At 45.3% G+C, this 24368-nt stretch overlaps 1 protein-coding gene and 1 long non-coding RNA gene across 7 annotated transcripts in view; one reads left to right on the top strand and one right to left on the bottom strand.

Annotated features, from left to right (window-relative positions):
- MEGF11 (multiple EGF like domains 11) overlaps positions 1–21414 on the top strand; it is a 344857-nt gene extending 323443 nt beyond the window's left edge. For 2 of the 6 annotated variants that reach the window (XM_072809210.1, XM_072809211.1), the window contains 10 exons: positions 790–918; positions 1401–1529; positions 2265–2393; positions 3894–4130; positions 5666–5784; positions 7856–7922; positions 8549–8650; positions 11065–11121; positions 17798–18004; positions 18632–21414. In XM_072809210.1, coding sequence (XP_072665311.1) covers positions 790–918; positions 1401–1529; positions 2265–2393; positions 3894–4130; positions 5666–5784; positions 7856–7922; positions 8549–8650; positions 11065–11121; positions 17798–18004; positions 18632–18792 — 1337 coding nt within the window. In that variant the 3' untranslated portion in view covers positions 18793–21414. Of the gene's footprint in view, positions 1–789; positions 919–1400; positions 1530–2264; positions 2394–3893; positions 4131–5665; positions 5785–7855; positions 7923–8548; positions 8651–11064; positions 11122–17797; positions 18006–18631 lie in introns of those variants that run through there. The other 4 variants (XR_012022801.1, XM_072809213.1, XM_072809212.1 and 1 more) reach the window with 4 other exon arrangements.
- On the bottom strand, positions 1878–18959 carry LOC140623139 (uncharacterized). Its single transcript, XR_012022802.1, has 3 exons — positions 18462–18959; positions 17892–17980; positions 1878–2088 (listed from the first exon to the last, which is right to left on the bottom strand). It is a non-coding gene; the product is annotated as an uncharacterized lncRNA (long non-coding RNA).
- Positions 21415–24368: the final 2954 nt, after the last annotated feature.

Genomic DNA, 24368 nt, shown 5'->3' with positions numbered 1-24368 from the left:
CTGATACTACTGAGAACTAATACTCCATGAGCACCTGAGCAAGGAGTAGCCTTTAAGTTTGGTTGAAGAGGAGGAGGGGACAGGGACTAGCATTCTGGGGTTTGGAATGGGGAAGTGAGGTGACGCCAAGGCATTCACTTCACAGGGGTGAGAGCGTCCCCTGAGTGACCCATGTGATGTTCTGGGCACATAATAAACCCGGACAAGGCATTGTAGAAGCTCCTCTTGTCAGGTGCACCCAATCTGATATGGAGGTGACAGGGACCAATCTAAGGGTGGAGGCTTAATCTCCACCCTGGAGCACCTTGTCTGATGGGCGAGACAGGGACAGTACCACTAGGGAGGCCCCAGTTAGATGGCCTGGCCTGAGGGAATTTCCATTCTGGTGGAGGAGACTCAAGTGTCATCCTCAGGAAGCTTACCAACCGGAAGTGGGGAGTCCCTATCCTGGAAAAGTCCCCGTTGTCACAGGGAAGATAACACACAGTGTTCACACTGTAAACTGCAATGTTTAGTTTACCACACACACCCACGTGCTCCAGATCACAGCCAGTCCCCCTGAGAAGGGAAGTTCAGGAGCCCTCAGAGCTGGGAGAGTGGGCAGAGAATCTGGGCTTCATGGGAATCCCGGGTAAGTGGGCCAAGAGGGGAGTGGAGAATTCTGGGAACAGCGGGTCAGGAAGGCAGGAAATTCCAGCTGGGTGTATGCTGGCATCTTGGCTGACTGGTCTCTCTCCATGTCTGCTTCGCTCTGCCTCGCCCTCACCCTCTGCATCCCTCCGCCCCCAGCCTGCCCACCGGGGTTCTGGGGCCCCGCCTGCTTCCATACGTGCAGCTGCCACAACGGGGGGAGCTGCAGCGCTGAGGATGGGGCCTGCCACTGCACCCCTGGCTGGAGGGGACTCTTCTGCACGCAGCGTAAGTCCTGCCTCCCGGCAGCCCGGCTATTCGGAATCCCATGCTGCGGCCTGCTGGCTGCCTTGGGCATCGTCCAGGTCTGTGGAGAGAGGGAGGAGGCGGGCCCGAGGGTCAGGAAGGGCCCCCACCCCACCCGAGGATTGGGAAACCTGGATGGATCCAGGGGGTCGGACGGCCCGTGTCCTGGAAGGTCAGGGCTGGAAGGCACTCTGGCAAGCACCTAGACCAGACCCCCTGGACAGAGGGGCCCAGAGGGAGGAACAGCCTGTGGCTGCACAGCAGGGAGACCCCCGCCTGGCCTCTAGTGCTAAAGCACCTTGGTGTAAAGGACCCCTCACAGCCACCCCTACCCCTTCAGCCTGAGCACCCAGAGTGCAGACAGCTGAGGAGAGGCGCAGGGTCTCACTGGCCCTCACCCTGTGCTCAGAGAAAGAGGCAGCAGATGGACAGATTTGGTCCCAACTGTACTCCTGTTTCTCCAGGCTGCCCTGCAGCGTTTTACGGGAAGGACTGTGGGCGCGTGTGCCAGTGTCAGAATGGTGCCAGCTGTGACCACGTCAGCGGCAAGTGCACCTGCCGTACGGGCTTCACCGGGCGACACTGTGAGCAGAGTAAGCTGTCCCAGGCCCTGCCCCGGGGTGTTGGTGCCGGGCATCAGCCTTCTGCCAGGGAAGCCTCTCCCAAGTCCACTCATTCAGGGCTCTCTGCACCTCCTGTTCCCTGGAATTTGGGAGCAGCTTCCAAGAAAAAAGGCTGAAGAAGGTCATGTCTACATCAGTGTTTATAGAGTTTCTTCCTCCAGTTGTGGGGAGGGGAAGGATGGAGGATGCTGAGAGAACAGAGTCCTGAGAGGGTACTGAAGGAATAAAAAGAGACAGGTTTTTTTTAAAAGATTTTATTTGAATAGAAAGAACACGAGAGAGAGAGAGAGAGAGAGAGAGAGAGAGAGAGGAGAGAGCGTGAGCGCATGAACAGGGGGCAGAAGGGAGAGGAAGAGGGAGAAGCAGACTCCCTGCTGAGCAGAGAGCCCGACTTGGAGCTCAATCTCAGGACGCTGGTATCATGACCTGAGCTGAAGGTAAACGCTTAACCAGCTGGGCCACCCAGGCACCCCTGGAGACAGACTTCTTGAATTCTTCTTTGAAGCCTCAATGGCACCCCGCACAGGGCCTGGCATGTGGAAAATGCTGCATGAATGCGTCAAGTGAGGAGGAAGTAGGAGTGGGTATCCCCCACTCAGGGCTAAGGTGCTCTGTCCACCCCCAGGCATCAAAACTGAACCACAGTGGGATGGGGAGAATGGGTGTATCTCACTGGCTATCCCATCTCTTCTTCATGCTACACAGGATGTGCCCCAGGAACCTTTGGCTACGGGTGTCAGCAGCTATGTGAGTGCATGAACAATGCCACCTGTGATCACGTCACTGGTACCTGTTACTGCAGCTCTGGATTCAAAGGAATCCGGTGTGACCAAGGTAATACACAGGTGGAGAGAGTCCCTAGGTAGGGGGCTCTGGAGAGAACCCCATGGAGGCAGGACCTAAAAAGATTCCAGTGGGAACAACTGGATTTCATAAGGACAGTTTGTGACTTCCCTTTTACTTTTGGAAGGAGACCAGAAGGGTTATGTTGCAGAGGGGGAGGCAGAGGCTACAGGTACTGTGTATTAAAGGCAGATGGAGCAGGAGCCTCTCAGTCTTGGCTTCCCCATGCTCATCCTTGGCCAAGTTTCCTGTGAGCCAAACAAGGGTAACCACAGCTAGTCCTGTGGAAAGGCCAATGGACAGCCGAAGATAGGCCAAATTCTGGTCCTGCCATTACCTGCTAGATGTCCTGGGCAAGTCATTTCATTTTACTGGGCTTACTATTCCACATGCAAAGTAGGAAGGGTAGATTAATCTTTGTCTCCCAGCACAGTACAAGGTTCTGTTGAGGGCCAAGGAGTCCAAAAGGGCTCAACCTGGGCTCCAGCTCTACACTCAGAGGACACCCCGTAGTACAGTTGTGAGGACCAGGTGGAGATAATACGAATAGAGGACTCAGCACAGTCCTGGCACATATGCAAACAATAACTGATTTTTGTATACATAAGAACCCTTTGTGAAGTGCTGCAAACAAGGGATTATATCGTTTGTTCTAGAGGATGAGGAATGAGAATGGGCTCTTATGGGGGCCATAAGACACTCCCATTGCATCCTGATGATAAAGAGTATGATAACACAGCACGTTACTTCCCCAAGGATGTTCGCTAGCTCCAGTCAGCCAGTTGCTGATAGCCAAGTAGAAGTCTAAGCGGTGCCAGGCAGCAGGATGACCCCCACTGTGGGCTTAGATCAGTATGGAGCAGCAACGGTATGGAGAGTTAGCCTACACATTTATCATCATGAGGGGTTTTGTAGACAATAATCCTGGGCACAAATGCACTTTCATTGCCAGTCTGTCATATGGTGTTCACAGTTCCCTGGGGAGGGTGGGATTACTGTCCCCATGTTACAAATGGGCAAACTGAGGACTTGGGAGTCACACAACTGGTAAGCAAGTTTTCCCAACTTCTGAGGAACCTGACTTTACCAATTACTGGTTATATGAGCTTGGGTAAGTTATCTAACCTCGCGATGACTTAGATTCTTCATCTGTGAAAGAGAAATAATTAAACAGTCCCTATCTCATATGGCTGCTGGGAAGATCAAATGAGTTAATATCTGTAACTCAGTTTTTAGAACAAAGTACTCAGTAAACATTTGTTATTTTATTTGCCATCCAGATTACATCTTTTCTTTGCCATGTCACTGAAACTCCATCCCCTGTAGGCAGTTGGAAGAAACAGGCACAGTGAAGGATAGGGTAACAAAAGGATTGAATAGGGCCAAAGACCAGAACACCCAGGTCTCCTAAAGTTAGAGGGTTCTAGGCTCTGAGCCAAGATCTGAAGCGCAAGGAGGCCTGCCCCACTCAGGTCCTCCCTCCATCCGCAGCTGCCCTCATGATGGAGGAGCTGAATCCCTACACCAAGATCAGCCCAGCGCTGGGTGCAGAGCGGCACTCAGTGGGTGCTGTCACAGGCATCGTCCTCCTGTTGTTCCTCATTGTGGTGCTGCTGGGCCTGTTTGCTTGGCGCCGGCGGCGACAGAAAGAGAAAGGCCGTGACCTGGCTCCCCGTGTCTCCTATACACCTGCCATGAGGATGACCAGCACCGACTACTCGCTCTCAGGTAAGGGCTATGCCCTCAGCATCCCCTCTCCTACACACACACATCCACCCACACACACCAGGAAGAGCCACATGATATCCCTGGGGAGACCCAGGTTTATTGTCGAACTTAAAGTGGTCATGCTTGCAGGATTGTCCTGCTGGGGCTGGATGCTCAGATTCTCCTGGAGAGACAACGCAGGTGGGGAGCAGGAGCCTACTTGGAAAAGGTAGATAGGGTTTTATGAGAATGTCATTTCCTGGGTGCCTAGCTCTGAGCAGCTATGATTAGGAGCCTCCTTCCATTTCCCCAGAGCTTCCCAACTTTCTCACTGGGCTTTGGCCACAGAAACACCTACACTAAACAGTAACTTTCCTAACTCCAGGGGAACCTCTTCCTGGCCCAAACTGGCCCTGGGGCTATTTCCAAGCCCTGTCCCATCTTTGCTTCCTTGGTGAAGGCCTCAGAGCAACTCCCCCTCCCAGTTCCCAGAGTTAGGAGGGTCCTATTGATACAGTGGAAGGGGATGGTGCCTGACTTGGGGTGAAGGGTGAGTTAAAAGTTTGGGCAATGACCCAGGATGTCCACAAATTTGATAATATCTCCAATGGGCATTCTATCTAGAGTCTGAATGAGGTGGAGGTGGGGCTGTTGTGCCAGAACCCTGGACTGCTGCCTTAGAAATGAGGCCGTTTGCTGCATATTTAGTTAAACAGAAGAGATCAAAATGCTCTGAAATTGCCCATAGCCCTGGGCCACACAATGCTGGGCCTATCTGGGTAAGCACAAGGATCATCACGTTGTCCAGCTAGCTCCATTAACTTATGGCTGACCTGTAGCCTCCTGCATCTTGGATTTAGAAAACCAAGATCACATCAGCCCATTCCTGCTAAGTACTGCCTAACATGTCCCAACTCCATGCCAGGTGCTACAGGGTAAACAGGGGCAGCCTAGGTGTGACCTTGCCTTCAGAGAGCTCCTGGCCTACTTGCCTCCCTGGGTTTCAGCCAAAGCACATATCCCCTGGTGAAATTCCAAGCCCACAGAGATGATTTGGGGATTTTCTTCTGTGACTATAATGAGTAAGTTTGGCTGACTTCCCACACCATTCCACTGGAATTCCCCAATGCTGTGGAGGGGTCCTGGAATCCACAAGAGGGCAGCACTGGGACTAAGAGGATTCTCTTTATGGCCTCACTCCTGGGATAGATCTCAGAGGGTGGCAGGGGAGGGTCGTCAGCACAGCCCTCAGTAGCAACTCAGGGACATATGAGGCTGTCAGAGCCAACACTCCTCATCCATGCTCTAGTTGCTGAGTGCCACCCTCCACCCTGGCAAGCCTAACCTGCATCCTGCAGGGAGGGATACCATGAAGGAAGAGACAAGGCTCTACAGATTTCTGTGGAGATAGTGGATACCAGAAAGCTGGGGGATGGGGGACTTAGGTGTCTCTCTTTGCAGAGCACTCCCAAGGCTGCCCAGCCCAAGTGTTAATATTGGGGTATCTCATGCCAGGGGCAGGGGTATGATGGTATGGCACCTTGTTCTCTTCCCAGATTTGTCTCAAAGTAGCAGCCATGCCCAGTGCTTTTCCAATTCCAGCTACCACACACTGGCGTGCGGGGGGCCTGCCACCAGCCAGGCCAGCACTCTGGACAGGAACAGCCCCACCAAGGTACCGGGCCCTTGACTCCCTAGCCCCTACCCACTGTCCTCCCAATGAGCCCTCACTCCTGCACTCCACCTGGAGGGTTCATGTGGAACCAACTGCCAAAACATTAAACACAGCCCTGTGATCCATGGGACATGTAAACACTGGGAAGTATTTAACAGGAAGCCAGCAGGTTATATGGAACCTACAAGTGCCATGTAACCAGCAGACATCATGTATAACCCACCCATAGCATCATTCTATAGGATATATACCCCCACACACCTGTGTGTAATGAACTGGTACCAAATCAGGTGATCATCACGTGGAGCCGTCTCTTCACATAAACCATGTAGGCACTTTTGCCATATAACATGTAATCAAAACACTACACCACCTACCACTATCACTACGGTGCCTCTCCACAGGATACATGTAACCAGCACCTTCGAGTGTAACTACTATTACTCAGGTACCCACCTGATGCTTATATCTGGCATTCACGTTATTGCCACATACCTACAACCATTTTTTTTTTTTTTTAAGATTTTATTTGAGAGCGAGAGAACCTATGAGCGAGGGTGGAGACAGGCAGGTGGAGAGCCAAGCAGGGAGCCCAATGTGGGGCCTAATCCCAAAAGCCTAGGATCATGAACCAACTGAGCAACCCAGGTGCCCTTTACCTGCAACCATTTTTCTCAATCAGAACACACACGGAATATGAAACCCAAACATCAGCCATACCCAGTGTTCTCATGGACAGCAAGCCCTACGGGCCTTCCAGGACAGGTGTGCAGCACCCTGCACAGGGTCCTCCCTTTACAGCTCCCACCCAGCATAACCCTGGCTGATGGCAAGAGCTCCTCTTATAATCACAGGTTCTTGGGCGAGGATGTTTCAGCCCACATGTGGAGGGAGCCCCCTGGAGTGCCAGGACCCATACTTGGTAGAGCAGGGAGTTCAGAATTGTAGAAAAGCCTCAAGGACCACAAAGGTCTGACAGGCTTATGTTGCACACCTCCTGACACCACCTAAGCATGTGCACGTGTGCGCCCGCGCGCGCACACACACACACACACACACCTGCACATGCATAAATACAATGGCGGGACTGTTAGGAGGGCAATCCCCAAGCTCCTGGCTTCCTGTAATATCCTTCCTGTGTTGAGAACATGGACAGAAGCAGTTTCCATATTCTAAGCCTCTGCCCTAGAGTCCTGGGAATCCTTTCTCCCTGTCTGGCCCACAGCCCCTTAGCAGTGCAGCCTGGACCCCTTAACAATAACATAGACACCGTACAACCCCAAGGGCAACCACTGTCAAGTTAGCACCCCAAGACTACTTTCTTCTACTTGTTCTCAGCCTCAGTTTTCCTAGGAAATGGCAGTGCTGGATTCAGGGTGCCTTGAGGCCCCAGTGCAAAGTCTGTGGCCATCATCCCCATAGCTTTGGCCCCTCTTCCCATATATCTTCTCAGCTCAGCTTAGCTTCAGCTTTAGGCTTATCTGAGGAGCCGGAAGCTCAGGGAAGGGAATCTAGATTTTCCTAGTAGGAGGCTCTTGATTAACTAGAGCCACATTATCAAGACTGCAGCAGGTTAGAGGGAAACAATGCCAAGGACGAGGCTTTCCCTTGCTGACACAAAAGGGAGACACACACAGGCCAGGTCAGGTAGCAGAGGTGACAGTGATGTTGCAAACAGCCTCAGCACCTCCCTCTGTGCTGGAGATGGACTCATGTTGCATCTGAGACACTGCCAGAGCCTGTTCTACAGCTCAACCCCACCTGGCTGACCTACTTCCCCTGGCAGAGCCAACCAGCTAGGCTCAGGCCATTTCTTGGCTATTGGGCTGCCCTGCACTACTTTGTCCCAAGGTCTGGAAACCCTACAGGTTCAGCCAGAGAGCTCAGAATGGGGTAGATTCTGCTCCCTGATCTGTCGTCATGCCAAGGTCCACCTAGCTCTTCCTTTTCCTCAATGATCTAAAATGGAGGTGGGGCATGATCATCGTAAGTGTGCTGGGCAAAATGTGAAGGCTGGGCAGGGGCACCTTGGGAGCAAAGGGATTAACTTGCTCTCCTACTCTCCAAACAGCTCAGTAACAAGTCCCTTGACAGAGACACAGCAGGCTGGACCCCCTACAGCTTTGTGAACGTGTTAGGTCAGTAGTGGTTTGAGTCTGGTCTCCTACCATCATGCCCACCTAGTCTCCTTTTTCAGCCCACACTGAAGAGGGCCCTGTTCTAGCTCCAAGGGAGGTTAGTAGATGAATCCTGAGCATGGGTTCCCCCAGGGAGAAGGGGTATGGGGAGGAAACCTAAGTCCTTGTTTCAGTTCTCATAAGCAAATGAAGCCCAGGATGCCCTTCCATTTCTATTAGGGGAGAGGGTGGCTATGACCCAGGGACCACAAAGAGGAAACAGCTAGGGCCTGGATATGGGGCTTCCAGATGCAGGCAAAAAATGTATTCACTGTCTAGGAAAGGGGCTCTTGCCTGAGCCAGGCCCTGCCAAGGTACTCCCTTCCAAGGGCTTCTTTCCTTTGTCCCACTGCCCTAGTGGGCACCAAATTCGGGGGGTGAGAGGTGGGGGTGAGGGAGGAAAGGTAGATGGCCTCAACTTTAACTGATCCCCCTGGCCCTAGCCCCTTTGGATATTATACACAGGGGCCCTAATTCCTTCCAGCTTATCCTACCCTGACCCTCACCCCTTCCATTACCCTACCACCACCCCTCACCATACCAGGGCCCTGGGAATAATGGCTCCTCCCTGTCATTCCTCTCACTAGACTCCCATTTCCAGATCAGTGCCCTGGAGGCCAGGTACCCGCCCGAGGACTTCTACATTGAACTTAGACACCTCAGCCGCCCCGCTGAGCCACACTCACCAGGTCAGACCCAGCACCTGCCCTACTCCTTCCTGCCCCTTGACTCACCCCCATGGTCCCAGACCTCTCCCTATTGAGCCCTCCTCCTCTCAACATGGTTAGTCTACAAGCCCAATCGCCTATCTAAAGGAAGCTTGCCTCGATTCATCCCCCTTCTGCTCCCATTGTGGTCAGTGGATGTGGACAAACTGCTATTAAATGAAAGGAACACAACATAACTGTACGTCCTATAGGCCACAGAATATAACCCCAAACCACTGAGAAATGACTTGAGGGTGGGAACACCTTTGGGGCTCTCTGGACCCTGTGGGTGTGGATGACAAGCCCGATGTCCCCCAGAGAGACCTCAAACCCACCTCTGGCTCAGGTCAAGCTCTCCCAGATCATAGGGTAGGGTTGTCAAGCAGGGATCTGGAGAGGCTAGGGAAGGATGTGTCAACCAACATCCTATCTGTTCTGTATTAGGCTCACGCTAGTGGGTTGAGAAAGATGAAAAAAGGAGACTTGCAAAGTCAGTCCTGCTGTGGGAGGATGTGGAGTTATAGAAATAGATGCTATAGGAGTAAGCATGGTGAATCAACAGAGAACGCAGCTCCCCCTACGAAGTGGCCTCGCTAAGGCAGCGCCTTAAGTATACTGGACAACCCTCAGGCTCTAGCTCATTTCTAGAGCTCAAGGAAATGCAGCTCTGCCAACTTCTGCAGGCCCCTAGGTGCAGTAGCACTCAGAAGTATGAAGGTTCTGGATTTATCTGTGCATTGAGCAGTTATGGGCTGCAAAGACCCTGAGTCTGTACCTAGGAGGCTGTGCTCTTGGCTGCGGTTCTCCTGAGCCATGTCTAGGTCTTTCAATAACCCCACCATATACAACCCTCCCAACCCCGTCACCACCCCCTCCCAACGCTGCATCTCTTTCACAAGGGAGCATCCTCTGGGCTCAGCCCAGATTTCTCCCTGCTTTCTAGATGTACAGTCTAGAGTGTAGCCAGAGCCACCACATGCTATCATGCTATTTTGCCTTACACTAAGGCAGGCTGGTGGCCAATGGGAAAGAATACTTAGGGAGATCTAGGTTGTAGTTTTATTTAGTGTCAGATAAGTCACTGTCCCTCTGTTTCCTGTTCTAAAAAAAAGGAAAGTTAACAGTCTAGTCTCAGGAAGGATGAAGAAAGCCCTTGTCTAGTATAAAGGGCTGAACTGATGCCAGGGATACAGCTTGCTAGTCATGTTTCTGAAGGGCACAGGTACCTATAGACCTTTTAGAAGAATAGCAAACTAGAGGAAAACTTGGTTTGGTTCTGCTCTATCACTCAGTAGTGTATGGAAGGCAGGCAAATAAGAATAGATTCCTATAACTTCAATTTAGGAACTCTGTGGAGGAGGTATGGTATGGGGATGTATCTAAACAGCAGCAGGTTGACCTTCAGCGTCCAAAACGGGGGGACGGGGGGGGGGGTCAAATGTAGTCACATTGTATTTTAGTAATTACTTGCTGCATGCCTTGCCTGGTAGTGTGTCCTCAGTTAAAAGCTGGGGAAAAAGAAAAGGACTCTGAGCCAAGGTCATTACAGACTCAACCTAAAAATGCCAGACAGCTTCTTTTCTGGTATCACCAGCAGCAAAGAACCTGAGCTTGGTCCCTAAAGTTTTATGTCCTGCCTCCTTAGCATAGCTAAGGACCATGCATTGTAGGAGCTGGAAAAATTTTGACAGCCAAAAGGGAGAAAAATCCTTCAGACTGAAAATACTAGTAATACTTTTCAAAGACAATTCTCAATTACATACAAATGGTCCACCTCCAAAAATGGGTAACCAAGAGAGCAGTCTATGGATGGAAAGAACTACATTCTGAAAAGATGACTAAATCAAGAATCTCAGCCAACTATCCACCTCCCTCCCTGGCTCTACTCAGTTGACTTCAGATCCAGGAGAGGAGGCAGGACCAGAGCTGAGAGGTAAGAAACAGTCTTCAATCCCATTCCAAGATCCAAGAGAACTGGGATTTGGAATGTCATACCCCATCCCCAAGCTAAGAAAGGGCTCGGATTCATTCCTCATCCTATACTTCTGGAGCTTGAAACTTCACCTATAGCGACTTCAGGTGGCATCAGAACTGCCTTTGATCACGTCACTGAAGACCTTGCCCTCATAGTTAAGGTTAAAGAGGAAAAGGAGGGGGGGCTACATATGCCAGGGGGTGCTGTAGCTCACCACTAATGCTTCTGAGCCCTGTAAGAATTCCTGCATCGTCAAAATGATTTAGAGTAGATTAAACCCAGAATATTCCTATATCACTAAAGAACTAATTTTATGGGTAAGGGAGGGAAAGAAAGGCAAGAAAAAAAATAAAGCAAAAACACAAGCAGTCTAAGTAAATGTCACTCACTATTTTTCTCTCTTTATACTATTTTAACGCAGGTGCTTGTGGAATGGACAGACGTCAGAACACATACATTATGGACAAAGGCTTCAAAGGTAGAGTATCCAATCCTGACGTCCCATTAGAAAGGGCTTAGCAAGATAAAGAATACAGATCTGAAATGACCAGGAATTCTACCAGAGACACTGCGTACATCTCTTCCCTCACTCCCCCCAAAAAGTAAAAAGACCACAGGACCTGGGGCTGCTGGGTAGCTCTGCTCAGGAGGAGCAATCATAATAATAATGAATTTATATCTCAATTTAAGTTGCATCTGCTTAGCAAGCACTTGTGGGTTTTTTATAGACGCCAAATAAATGTCTTCGGAAATGTAGAATGTCATTACCCACCAATTAGTATGAGTTAAATTGATTATAAATTCTGAAATAAAGTCAATCTACCTGCCCCAGAGGCCTCCTGTCGTTGCGCTGGTGAGGACTGCCACCCTGCACCTGCTGGCTTTCTGGAGTACAAGAATGAAAATAATACCTAGTGCTAATACTTTATGGCAAGATCTCTGCCCCTGACAGCGAGGTCAGACCTAATCCCTAGCACATGGGAACTGCAACTGGATCATCCCTTCTAGAAAGTCTATGAGTGAAACCAAAGATGAAGGTCAGGTCCTGCCCTGGGCTTAGGCCCTACATTAAATAACAGAATATATGAAATAGGTAGCTTTGGAACTATGTCACTTATTACTCTGTCAAGTATTAACTGATCTTAGACTGGGAGCTCTCCAAGGCCTAGTTTCTCCATCTGCCAAGTTGGGACAATTATGCCTATCTATTGTCTAGTAGGGTTTTTGTGAATATCCAATAAAAATCACAGATGGGAAGATTTTGCATATTGTAAAAGGTTGTACTAATTTAATAGGGCTGTCCTTTTGTCTCTGAGGTCTATTTAGGAGTCTCAGCCATACAGAAAGAGATGACTGACAGCAAAGATCCCAGTGGGTATCAGAGATCTAGCTGCGCACCAGAATCACCTGGAAAGCTTATTAAACTTACAGATGTCCACACCCTATCCTCCCAAGACTCTGAAGCAGTATATATAGGGTGGAGTCCTGGAATCTGCATTTGTAATAAGTACTTCAGTAACACCCAACTAACACTTAGGAACCACTGGTCTAGACTGACCCAGATTTCCTGTATTACTCTGCTGGTCTTTCAGACTTAGCCTTAGTTATACCGGAAATAACCATTTCCTAAACCAAGGAGAGCTAGTCATCTACAGCCCTTGGTGGAGTGGTTAACAGAAGTGGGGTGAGCTAGAGGTGGGTTGTTCTGAGCAAGAGAGCAAGAAGGGCAAGTCTCCATGAACACAATAGGATGTGCACAGCCCCAAGAGAACAATCTGAGAACAGGAGGTCACCCCTAGGCTTCTGGTCAAAGGACATTACTCCATTGGAAGCATCAATTCTGGCCATTTTCTGCATATTGACTTAAATCTTCCAAATGGAGGCAAACACCAAAACAGTAATGAAGAGAAAACCAGAAAAGAAAGCTTTACTGTTATCACTGTGACGTGAGACCTCAGTTTCTTTCTCAAAGAGGTACGGGAACTGGGTAGAAAAATCTGTTAAGAGACTTTCCAGCTCTGAAAATATGCATGACTCAAGCATGGATAAGTTCAGACAGGCCCAATCACCTCAATAAATGAGCACACGACTTTCCTATGCACTTTGTTGTCCTGTGCATTGTGATTAGGGTAACTGCTTTCAGACTTGAAACCATAAATGTAAAACTAAGGAGGGCAGTGTCTCTGCCTCAGCGTCATTCATTCCTGTTTTGTGGGATCATGTAGCTGAACCTGTAAGTGCAGAGAAGGCCAGATTCTGCAGCCAGATTTTGTTTCACCACTCTGGCTATCATCCTTAAAATTAGAGAGAAAAGAAGCTACAGGTAAATGTGCCAACAGGTGTTGGGAACCAACACATCAGAACAAGAGAATTCAAGAAGAGGAAAATGAAATGTCAGTTTGGAACTTTACAGAAATATTTACCAAAGACATGGAATAAACACCACTAGCTGGCCAAACTCCCAAATAAACATTTAATAAACTAGTCTGTACCAGGAATGAAATTATTTCCTAAAACTACTGGGCCAACCCAAATGAAAACCATTAAGAGTGAAGAGCCTGAGTGTTCTCTGAATCAATGAGCAAGCTCTTGGATTCTAGTCCTACTTCTTACTGTGTGGCACTGACTAGGTAACACTTATTTTCTGCATGTTGGTTTCTAAGTCTGTTAGAAGGATGGCTTTGTACTAGCACCGTCTCTAAGGCCCCTTCCGGGTCTTAATTCAGCCAATGTTCCTTCTTGCCTTTCTAACTTACTTTAGACCTCTGCTCATGGTCATCCTGAAGTTGCATGGCACCACACACTTCTGTGCTAACTCCATTTTACCTCTAAATACCTCTCCATCTCTCCTTCTCCCCTGCAACACAATGATACTATAACAAAATGTCTTATGTTCAATTCCTTGTCTGCCAGGCATTTCAAAGTGCTACAGAAAAAATTCTCTCTGGTACTCTCCCGATAACCTTTATGATCCTAAAATCCTGAATCCCAATATTGCTGCCACAAGGAAGCCACCCGTATGCTTTTTGCTAATCCAGCCTCCATGTCTTTCCTTGCAATAACTGTGGGTTCCAAGATAGTTAGGAGTCCAGTGACATTCAGAAAACTTTTTTTTAGCCAGTGTGGTTCTCCTTCTGACTATGAAATCTCCCTTTTCCTCTCCCCATATTCTTGTCTCTCAATGAAAAGAAGATTGCTAACCTAGGGTCCAGGAAAAAAGACAGCGTGGCTTTCTAATAATAGTCATTGGCTGAGAAGAAACAGATGTTCAGTGCCTGGGTTTTCCCCAAGAGTGAAATATTGACTTTACCTAGATGTTCTTGTGATCCTAAAAGCCTTAATAAGTTCAGATCCCACTCAGCAGGCGGCCTTGCAAAGTCATTTCCCCTCTCTAGATTTGCTGCTTCCTTTATAAAATGAAGATGTTTAGGCTCATTACCAAGGCCCCTCCTGCATCTAATGGTGTAAGGCTGTGATTTGGGAGGAGGAGGAACTAGATGAGGCATTATAAAGCCAAGCCTTCAGTCCTGATGCTACTAATTACAGGCCTTGGAGGAGTGACTCTCCAAAGCTTAGGTAGCCTTGGTTGACGCTTCCCCTTTCCTTGCAAAATGCCTTAAGTGCAGGGACTGACTGGTAGGGTGAGGCTATAAAAGGATGAGGAAGTGTCTTAGAGAGGTTGCTCGCTCTTTCCCTTACCCCACCCTCCCTGAGGGCAGGCAGGTAGATGACTCAGCTGGAGAGAATGGCTTTCTAAAGTGTAAGTTTTCCAGCTAGACTTGCCCTTTCCTTCCTCCAGTCCCCAGAAATAGAATCCAGATTATTCCATAATCCAACACCTCCCTCCTGACCACCTCAATCCACACATACAGTTCTCCAGCCTTTCTCTCCCTCTGGCCCCTTTATGAAAGGTACAGCTTCTGCCTGAAACAAAAACCCTCCTCCAACCCCAACTTCTCTTTTATCTACTTAGGTGCATCCCCTGCTGCACAGCAAACTATTGGCAGCAGTCTCCTTTATCTGCAGTTTCTCTTTCCTCAGTTTCGGTTAGCCAGTAGTCACAATCAAAGTCAATAGTGGCCTGTCACAATGCCTACCCCTAGGTTATTCACCTCATTTCAGGATCTTACATCATCACAAGAAGGGTAGTATAGTACAATAAAATCTTCTGGGAGACCCTATTCATACAATATCTATTACATTATATTGTTATAATTGTTCTATTAGTTATTATGATTAATCTTTTACTGTGCTAAAGTTTATAAGTTAAGCAGGTATGTACGCATAGAAAAAACAATATATAGAGGGTTCAGTACTATCTATGGTTTCAGGCATCCATTGGGGGTCTTGGAAAGTATCCCAGAGGACTGATGGGGTGGGAGGAAATAGGGAGACCGCTGTATACCCCCAAACTTGAAGGCAGCTTTGACTTTTCTGGTGGAAATGAGAAGAGAGGCACTACTGGCTGACTGAGGCTCTGTTAGGCTTTGAGCCACAGCTTCAAGACTCTCCCATTGCCAGAAATCAATCATGGGATAACCACAAAAAGGTTAGAGCTTGGCCTTTCTCTCTCAGTAGGGAGAGCTTGGCCTCAGTGACAGAAGGTATTCCTTGTTGGGGGGTAAAGTGAAGCAGCTATGGTTTGTATTTAGTGATCTAGAACAGGAGCACAGGTAACAAGATCCAAGGGGAAAACCCCATAATTGGATACCAGAGAAGACAGGTTGAGCCTTAACTACTTTAGGCAAACTTTATGAGCTTCAATATCCTCATTTCTAAAGTAGTAATCATAGTCCTTCCTGCCCAGCCCTCTTCACAGATGTAACAAGTTTCAAAGGACCTAACCAGAGTGAAGATACTAGCATAAGGGCTACGTTTTCTATCACTATTCTTCAAGTTTTAGAAAACATGCAACTAACTAAGCTAGCCACCACAAAGTAAAGCTAGCCTGGGTAGGGAAGAGAAGAGGGGTTTTAGGACTTTTCACTTAGAAGATGAGTCTCTCCTTAAGCAGTTCTAGTCCACAGCTTCCAAACCAGCAGCTCAGCTCATCCTGCCTTACTCCCTGGCTGCCAAGTTCACAGAACCTAAAGTGGAACAGATGGCCCATGCTGGGGTTCCTGGACATGACCCCAGCCCCTCGTACTAAGAAATAAAGTACTCGCTAAAAGCAACTTCATATGGCTCTGGGCAGACTGTAGCCCAGAACTCCTATCCCCCTTTCCTTATGAGAGTGTCATCAGCAGCTGAGCCTGCTCACTGTCCAGCAAGAATGTTTTCTCCTACCCCTCTCTAGGGTTCTATGCTAGAAAGAGTCTACCACCTCAGATGGGACCAAGGCCAACACCTCTCTCTATCTGTAGGCCAGGATGAGATGGGAAATGCTCTGAGCATGGTTGTGGAGCTCACCCTACTACTGATGAGCAGTGTGACCCTGTGGAGGTCACTTCCTCATGCCAAGCCTTGGTTTCCTCATAAGCAGTAAAAGTGAAGGAAAGAATAATTACTGCTCTAGCTACATAACAGGAATAAGGAATGTCTCAATGAACTAACGGGTAAATGTATTTTTGTACAAGATTGAGGAAATGTTACCTACTGAAACAAACATCAGTAACCTTATATCCAGAAAAGTAAATCCCCTCATCCCCTCTCCCAACCAGTCACCTGTTATGGGAGAAAAGACTATTAGTGGTGGCACACAACTCAACTTCTGGCCACATGGAGAGTTCTGCTCTTCCAGGATCTAGTGCCCCCTTGAGTTACAATGATCACTTTATTATTATTGTTTTTATTTATTAATTTCACAAGCTGGAAGCAGAGAGCATGTGATGGTTCTAGTGGAAGACTCCAAGAATTTCACCATCTGCTACCACTTAAAAGAGAAATTTAGAGCTGAGAAATGCAGAAATTTCACCATCTGCTACCTTTTAAAGAAATTTAGACCCCTGAAGACCACTCATTACTGTTAAGCCCCCTACAACTCCATGCTTAGTTCTAGAACCCCTGGCTGGCAGATGGTCACAAAGAATGAGGGCCAGAGTTTCCAGATTAGAGAGAATCTGATGCTTTTTCCAGGCAAGTCTTGCCTGACTTGGAATGATCTACAAGAGGCAGTAATCTTCCCAAAAGGGGAAAATGACAGAGGTTGAAGGGGCAGGAGGCTCCCCTTCCTGTGACTCCCAGTCTCTCTCTCTCTCTCTCTCTCTCTCTCTCTCTCACACACACACACACACACACACACACACACACACACAGTTTCTTCCTCCAGTGAGCTCCAGTTACCTTGCCTCATATTTGGAAACTAGTCTGCATCCTTTTGTATTCTAACATACCCTGTAGTCTGGGGTGATGCACCTCAGGAGCAACAGGAGAGGAAGCATGAGTTCTCTTAGTATCAGAAAATGACACTACTAAAATGGGTTTCAGTTAACTTTCATAAGAACTCGGGGCATGTGACTTCAGAGGATACACTGGAAGACTTAAGAGAAAACAAGAACTTTCCAAAGGCTAGCCTGAGACTCAAGTGCTTTTTACACCTCTATTACACTTCGCTCTGCCCCATCTCTGATTGCAAGCTTCTCAAGAGCAGGGATGCGCCAAAGTTTGCTGCCTAAAGGTTGCCAAGTTGCTGACACCTGTGCCAAAACACACACCTTCTTTTCAATCTAAGCTTCTTACTCATCAAAAAGAATTCCAAGGAAGAATGATACCACAGAACAAAGGCCAAGGAGTCCTGAGGCATGCATTCAAGTCTTGGCACTGCCATTTATGAGCTTATAGGACATTAGCTAAGCCACTTCAGCTCTCTGGGCCTTCCTTCTATAAAATGTAAAGTATCAATTATCTTTGCAGGATTTTGGAAAAGTTAAATAGATGTGAAAGCACATTATGAGTATCCTGAATCCCTTTCTGGTTCTATACCTAACTACTAAGAACAAAAATGTCCCTATCCCTCCAAAATCATAAGATGATTTAGGAAAAGAACTCTGCCTACTTGGAAAGCACTCTTCAACATATTTAAGAAGGAAATCTTGGATTATCATAGGCTTTTACAGCTCCAAGATTCTAAAGGCACATAAACTCCAATCTGTTTCTGGTATTGAAATTAAGTCTTGTGTTCCTGCATATCCTAAGAAATCTCTCTTGCTTTACAGATTACATGAAAGAATCCGTGTGCAGTTCTAGCACTTGTTCCTTGAATAGCAGTGAAAACCCTTACGCCACAATTAAGGACCCACCCATCCTCACCTGCAAGCTTCCAGAAAGCAGCTATGTAGAAATGAAGTCGCCTACGCACAGGGGGTCTCCGTATACAGATATGCCATCCTTGTCGACATCTAATAAAAATATATATGAAGTTGGTAGGTGTCTCAAATAAGTAACTTAGTGAAATCAGGGCAATAGTGCAACATCTGAAGTAAAAACACGCCCTCTCCACTCAACCTGTTTTGAAAACACACCCTTCTTTTGTTGCTTTTTAAGGAATCCAAGGTGAACGGTCTTTCCCAGGATTACCCTCCTCTCTCATGCAGAAAATCAAACTCTCTTGTCAACTCTGCTTTTAAAAAAATACCAGGACTAGTATGAAACAGAAATGCTGGGGGTGGGGAGTCAGTAGGGACATACTTCAACTGATTTTTTTTTAAACTGGGATTTGTATCAACAATCAGAAGAGACATTTGCAAGTTTCTAAATCACCATTTTCTACCTTCTCCCAGTTTCACTTATGGTTCCCTGGGCTTATTAAGACCGCTACCTCCACGATATTCCAAACCTCTTGGTTTTGACTAGAGCTTAAGATTCTGATAGTATACTCACTTAGGTTTTCCATTTCATGAGCAAGCCTCAATCCTAACCCTCATATATTTATCACAGATTTATAAATCCCTGGCTTCTCTCCCTACCAAGTTAAATAGAACTCTATTCCCCTGAACAAGGCAATCAAAGCTAATCTGTTCTCTGAACTCATTTTTCACTATATTCCTTAGAGCCCACAATCAGTGTGGTCCAAGAAGGCCGTGGTCATAACTCCAGCTATATCCAGAATCCATACGACCTACCTAGGAACAGCCATATTCCTGGTCATTATGACCTCCTCCCAGTAAGACAAAGCCCTGCCAATGGGCCCTCCCAGGACAAGCAGTCTTAAGAGAGAAAAGCCTCTCTTGCAATGTGCTCTGCTGAATATTCTGACTCTGAAAGAAGACAATCCCTTGACTTCAAATACTGACTCCAGCTGCGTATTAGTTATAACTTTCACCTGGAACTAAAGAAGAGCTTCCAAGTGGGACTGGGGTAATTGTTCAAATGGTCTGTTCACCAAGGCAAATCCTATCACCCACCCACACCCAACCCCAAATGCCTAGGGTTACATGATCTTTTAAAACATTTATGATACAGCTACTCATCAACATCAGCTAAATATATATATTGATATACTTAATTCTCTGAAATGTGATGCTCAGAAAGCATACAGTGTAGGTTTCACAAACCTTCCTGGGGGAAAAGGGAACTGGGAGGGGAAAAGATTAAAGCTCCTGAAATGTATGTGTACTTTTGGTTGCTTTTACCATCAGTATCTGTTTTATTACCTAAAATAAATAGCACACAGACACAAACTGTGCTAATATCAATCCGAAAATACCTTTACATCTGTACCTTTACATCTACTCTGTCAAATCATAACAGCCAAGATTACAGTATGCAGTCTAACATCTTCAATTTTTAAAAGTAAAACTTTAATAAATACAAATTAACTTTCCCTCTTCTGCCGTTCGTGATAGTAGGAGGGAAAGAAGTTTCCAAAGTGCAGCAGCCTCTTTCAGGCTACAAGATTTCTAGGCCAGCTTTACCAAATCTTGCTGATTCAAGGTTTGAGAATATTGCCACATCAATCCCAGCCTAGTCACATCCCCTCAATCCATCCAACACCTGAGTCATTCCATGTGAATCAGAACTCTGAGATGATGCTTTAAGCAAGCAGACAGACTGGTAAGAAGTATCCCTAAAAACAGCTATTTGGACTCCTGAATTTATTTGGTTGGGCATTCCTTAACTTAGAAGAGTACTTGCTTTCAAGCATTTCTTCATTCATCTTGAGCCTGATGTAGCATAGAACCTACAAGTGTAGGGGAAATTAGACAAAAATGGATATAGCAAGTTTAATAAGGTGCTTAAAGTACATGATGCTTTTGGATGGAACTAAATGAAATCATCAGAAAGAATGGACTGTAATCAGTTGGTGTAACATGATGCAAAATTTACAGTCAACAGCAAATAAGGATATCAGGTACTACTACCTTAAAATCCCCACCTACTGAGATGGCCAAAAACATATTACAATGAGCTAAGGCTCCAGATCCCAGTATTCAAACGTGTCCATACCTTCCACTACTAATGAACACAGGTAAGCTGGGGCTCAGTTTAAGTCAAACTGGAGCCAACTCCCAAGCCCTAAAAAAGAGGACCTTCTCACAAGAATTAAAGACCAAAGGGCAAACTGAAGAAACTAATGGTTACCCCTATACCACTCCATTCTCTGATAACAACCAGCAAAAAATACTTCCAAAAAGGTATACAGAAGAGGAACTAACTCAAAGCTGGAACAGCTGCTACAGGAAGTGTGGGAGTCCTGAAGTCCTTGATACAACCTGGAACTCTGCCATGGAACTCATTAGTTTAAGCTATTACCAGCAAAAACAAGAAAATAAATAAATGAGTAAATCCCCCTCCCTCACTTCACTAAAGGCTTAAGCAAATCTTATCGTTAGGGGAAAATATAGAATACTTACATGAATGCTGCATGTGTGCATGGGAGCAAGTGATCAGCAATAGCAAATTTCTTTTCCACAAAAGCCTTATGAAATATAAATATTAGAAAATTCCTTTGTAGACCCAAGTAAATATTCCTCATACATATGTAGAAAGAAATAGAGATAGAGACTTACCTCAGTATTTCAGGGCAGCAAGTGCTCAATTATCTTTGTAGAGCAAGGATCAAAAAGCATAGTGAAGTCAGATCAGCCAGGAGAAACTTCATCTCAATCCCAGGCTTTATCTTCTTCCCCTACCCTGCATGTACAGTAACTACTGCCTGGCAAACTGCAAGCAAGCAGCATCACGCCAGTTTCAGGTGTCACCTCTTGTTTGCCAACTATCTTATGGGAAAAATTCAGCAAGAGGGAGCATAGTAGAACCACTAAAGCACGGGGTCAAGGATTTGAGTGTTACTTGCCCTCTCTCAGCAACTTTTTTCCTAATGTATTAAAAAGGGGGGAAGTAGAGAGAGGTAAGGAGCTCTAGCAATCCTTTGGCTCTAGCATTCTGTGATTTTTAAAGAAATGTAATACAATTCAAATTAGGCAATACAGGGAGAAGGGCAAGGCAGAGGGTGTGATTCATCTGTGGTTGACAACAGCTGCTTTCACATAACTAAGAGTTACTGGTAAAAGACATTTCAATCTTACAGAGCAACTGTTAGGAACTTCTGTCTAGCGCTATCACACATAGGTTCATGGTCAACCTAAATACGTGCACTGTGCATTTTATTGGCAACCTGCAAAGATCTGTTTATTTTACAGAAACCAGTTTTCACTCAAAGTGGTGTGCAGACAATTCAAATAAATAAAGAAAACACTATTATTGTACAATAGCATAAGTGAGACTATGAAATGGCAATACTTTTTTAAATAACCCAGATTTGTAATATATTTGTTCACTGTGCAGAGACCAACTGTACCTTGTACAAAATAAAATGAATTTCTCAAACTAATTTAAGAGGAATGCCTACTGATGTGTTGCACACCGAAATGTGTCTATAATCTACAACTCAGGTTTAAAAGGTAGAACTAAGCTACATGTTGTGTAAGTCACTTTAGGCAGCCAGATAAGTGAAAATTATCCCAATTGATGCTTGAAAATAAAGTGAACAAGTTCTATCATATTTATAATGAGTCTCTTCGTTTAAAATGATGAATGGGAACAACATATTCGTGTCCAAAAATTATTGAAAAATCTTGTACACATGAAATACTCAAATAGAAAATTTCTCTGCTTTCACAAAGATTTAAACTCAAAGGCAACTATAACAGCCTGTGCTCAGCTCCAGAGGCACAAAGGTACTTCTATGGGATGGAATAAAAGCAAGTGTAAGGGCCACCTAATTTGCATAAGTGCAATGAATAGGTTTCTACTAGTAGAAGTTATCATGCAGTAACATTACTGTGGGTGCATGTTTTAGGACCTTTTAAAAAATTACTCTGTGACCTAACTGGTAAAGCAGCAGGATTAATTTTAGTAATTTGCTAATTTAGTAATTAGTAAAACATGGATGCTAAAAAATAGTTTACTGAATTCTTTCAAAAGTAGGTTTAAATTTTTTCCTTCATACTTTCAAAGTTTGTACATAATCCTATTTATTTATTTATTTATTTATTTTCATAATCCTATTTAAGTCAACCTAAGCCTTTCAACTTGTCAGTTCACAAGGCTTATTACATGACACTCAAAAGTTATTCCCAATGTTTAACCAAGAATTAATACATTTTTGTTAGAGACTGTGACTCATTCAGAAATGGTCTAAGATAATTCTCAAGAGCTGGAGCTTGCTGTCTCCGTGAAAGACAAAACATGACCAAGAGTTATAAGGCTAAAAAGGTATTTACTGAGAACAGTGGTATTATATTACGACTCATGAGACTCGGAATACTACCCGATACCATAAATGATAACCAAAGGCTGCAGGTTTATGCACTCAACACAGAAGATTCAAGAATGATACATTCTATGAGCCATTCATCTAACCAGAAGGAAGGCAGAAGAGGCCCATTTAATCAGTATGTAACAACAGAAGATGGAAAAAACTTTCTCAGCAGGGACATGGATACACAGGGATTCATTATATGGTCATTTGTACTTCTGTACAATTATTATGTAGCACTTACTTAATCATAATTTTATATAACTTTTAATTAAAACATTTTTTAGCCTTAATGGTAATTCTCAGACTATAGCTCCCCAAGCTAAACTAGAATGAATCCTAGGATTAGCCCCCTCACTCTTTTAGATGTTCCTTCTTTATTGTTCTGACATGGAATAGTAGGGGGAATAGATGTTAGGAATGTAAATATGATTAAAACACATTCCCATGCTATGGATCTTACTACTTAGCAATTACAAAAGGGCAGAGATAAATGCAGGGCCCTAGTGATTAGCAGGATACTATTGTAGATTCTTTTCCCTGAAAAGAAAGAAAGAGTGGCAGTCCAATCCAAACCCATAAAAGGTGGAAGCTCTAGTCTATTGTGACAGATTGTCAGATTCCCTCAATTTTAGCTTCTACCTCCCAAGTCACTGTCTAGCCCAGTACATGGCCCTCCAGAGCCTTGGGGAGGAGAAAGCACAAGGACTTGAGGTCTTAGAAAATACTGCTATTTAGGCATCCACTTAAATGTAAACCAGAACCAGTAATTGATGGTCCTAATAGATTCTGCTTATCAAAGAGGGCCTGCAGAAATAGTGTTGCTTCCTGGGGCTTTCCAGGCTGTCCCATTTCAGGCATGACTTTCTATAATATACTTAGGGCGATATAATGAAATGCTCCGGCAGAGAGACTAGTACAGTGGTCAGCAACTTCTCAAAGACAAGACAAGGATCTGTACCACTTCCCTAGAGAGATTTGAGACAATGGTATGCTGAGACTGGAAGTTGTGAAGGGAAATAAATCTAAAAGCAATATACTTATTGTGATGGGGCAAATTAAGTTCCACTGACTCAAACACAGAAAAGGAATCCTACTGATTACTAATTTTCACTACCTTCACTAGTACTGGTAACAAAGTAGTTAACAGCAAATAAATAGGTCATCTGTGCTGGGACCTATCAATTCTATGCTGAATGATTGAATTCAGATGGTTAAGACTACTAAACAGCAAAATAATGTTTATATCATGTGTATTTTGCCACAAAAACCTATGTACTTGGATTTAATCACTGGTTCTCTTGGACAGCTAGCTTTGTGGACTACTCTACCTTCTTACAGATTCCTACAAGAGATAATAGTAAAAAATTAAACACAAAATGTTTTTAAAAGTTTTCTCTCTCAGACATGAATATATTTTAAAAGTATATATTAAAAGCCAGCAGAATCTTAACAGTAAAAGCCAAAACAAGCAGTTCTCAATTTACAGTTGACATATCAGCCCCTCAAGTGCTCTTCCCCCCTTAGGATATGATACTTTGATACATACTATTGAAAATGACAGTCATTTTGCAAATGTTCTGAAAGCTTTCATGTTATGGAATGGAGTTAACATGGAAATAATAACATTTTAATCATGTTATTATAAGACCAAAAACATTTTGCAAAGTGATTTTTTACTTATTTATTAAACTTGAGTTCAAATGTGTAATAATTTGGCTCTAGTACCTGAAGAGCTCATTCATAGAATTACTGAATTGGAGCTGGGATGAACTCCAGAAATAATCTAACCCATTTCCCCTCACTAACTGGAAGAAGGTGAGGCCTCAGGGGTAAAATGACTAAAAGAGCTGTGACTAGAATCCAAGTCTTTGTCACCCAGTCCACTACTCTATTAATACTTGCCACTTTCAGTCTTTAAAGCAAATAGTTTAGCATACTTTCTTATATATGCCTAGTATCAATGTCCCTTCAGACATTCTTTCTCTATACTCCAATTTTCAGTGAAATGGATGCTTCAATTAAAA

Source organism: Canis lupus, chromosome 32 (assembly GCF_048164855.1).
Source record: "Canis lupus baileyi chromosome 32, mCanLup2.hap1, whole genome shotgun sequence".
In the NCBI taxonomy this organism is placed as follows: Eukaryota; Metazoa; Chordata; class Mammalia; order Carnivora; family Canidae; genus Canis; species Canis lupus.
The sequence above is the reverse complement of the archived record's forward strand: the minus strand, read 5'-3'. Positions and strand labels throughout refer to the sequence as shown.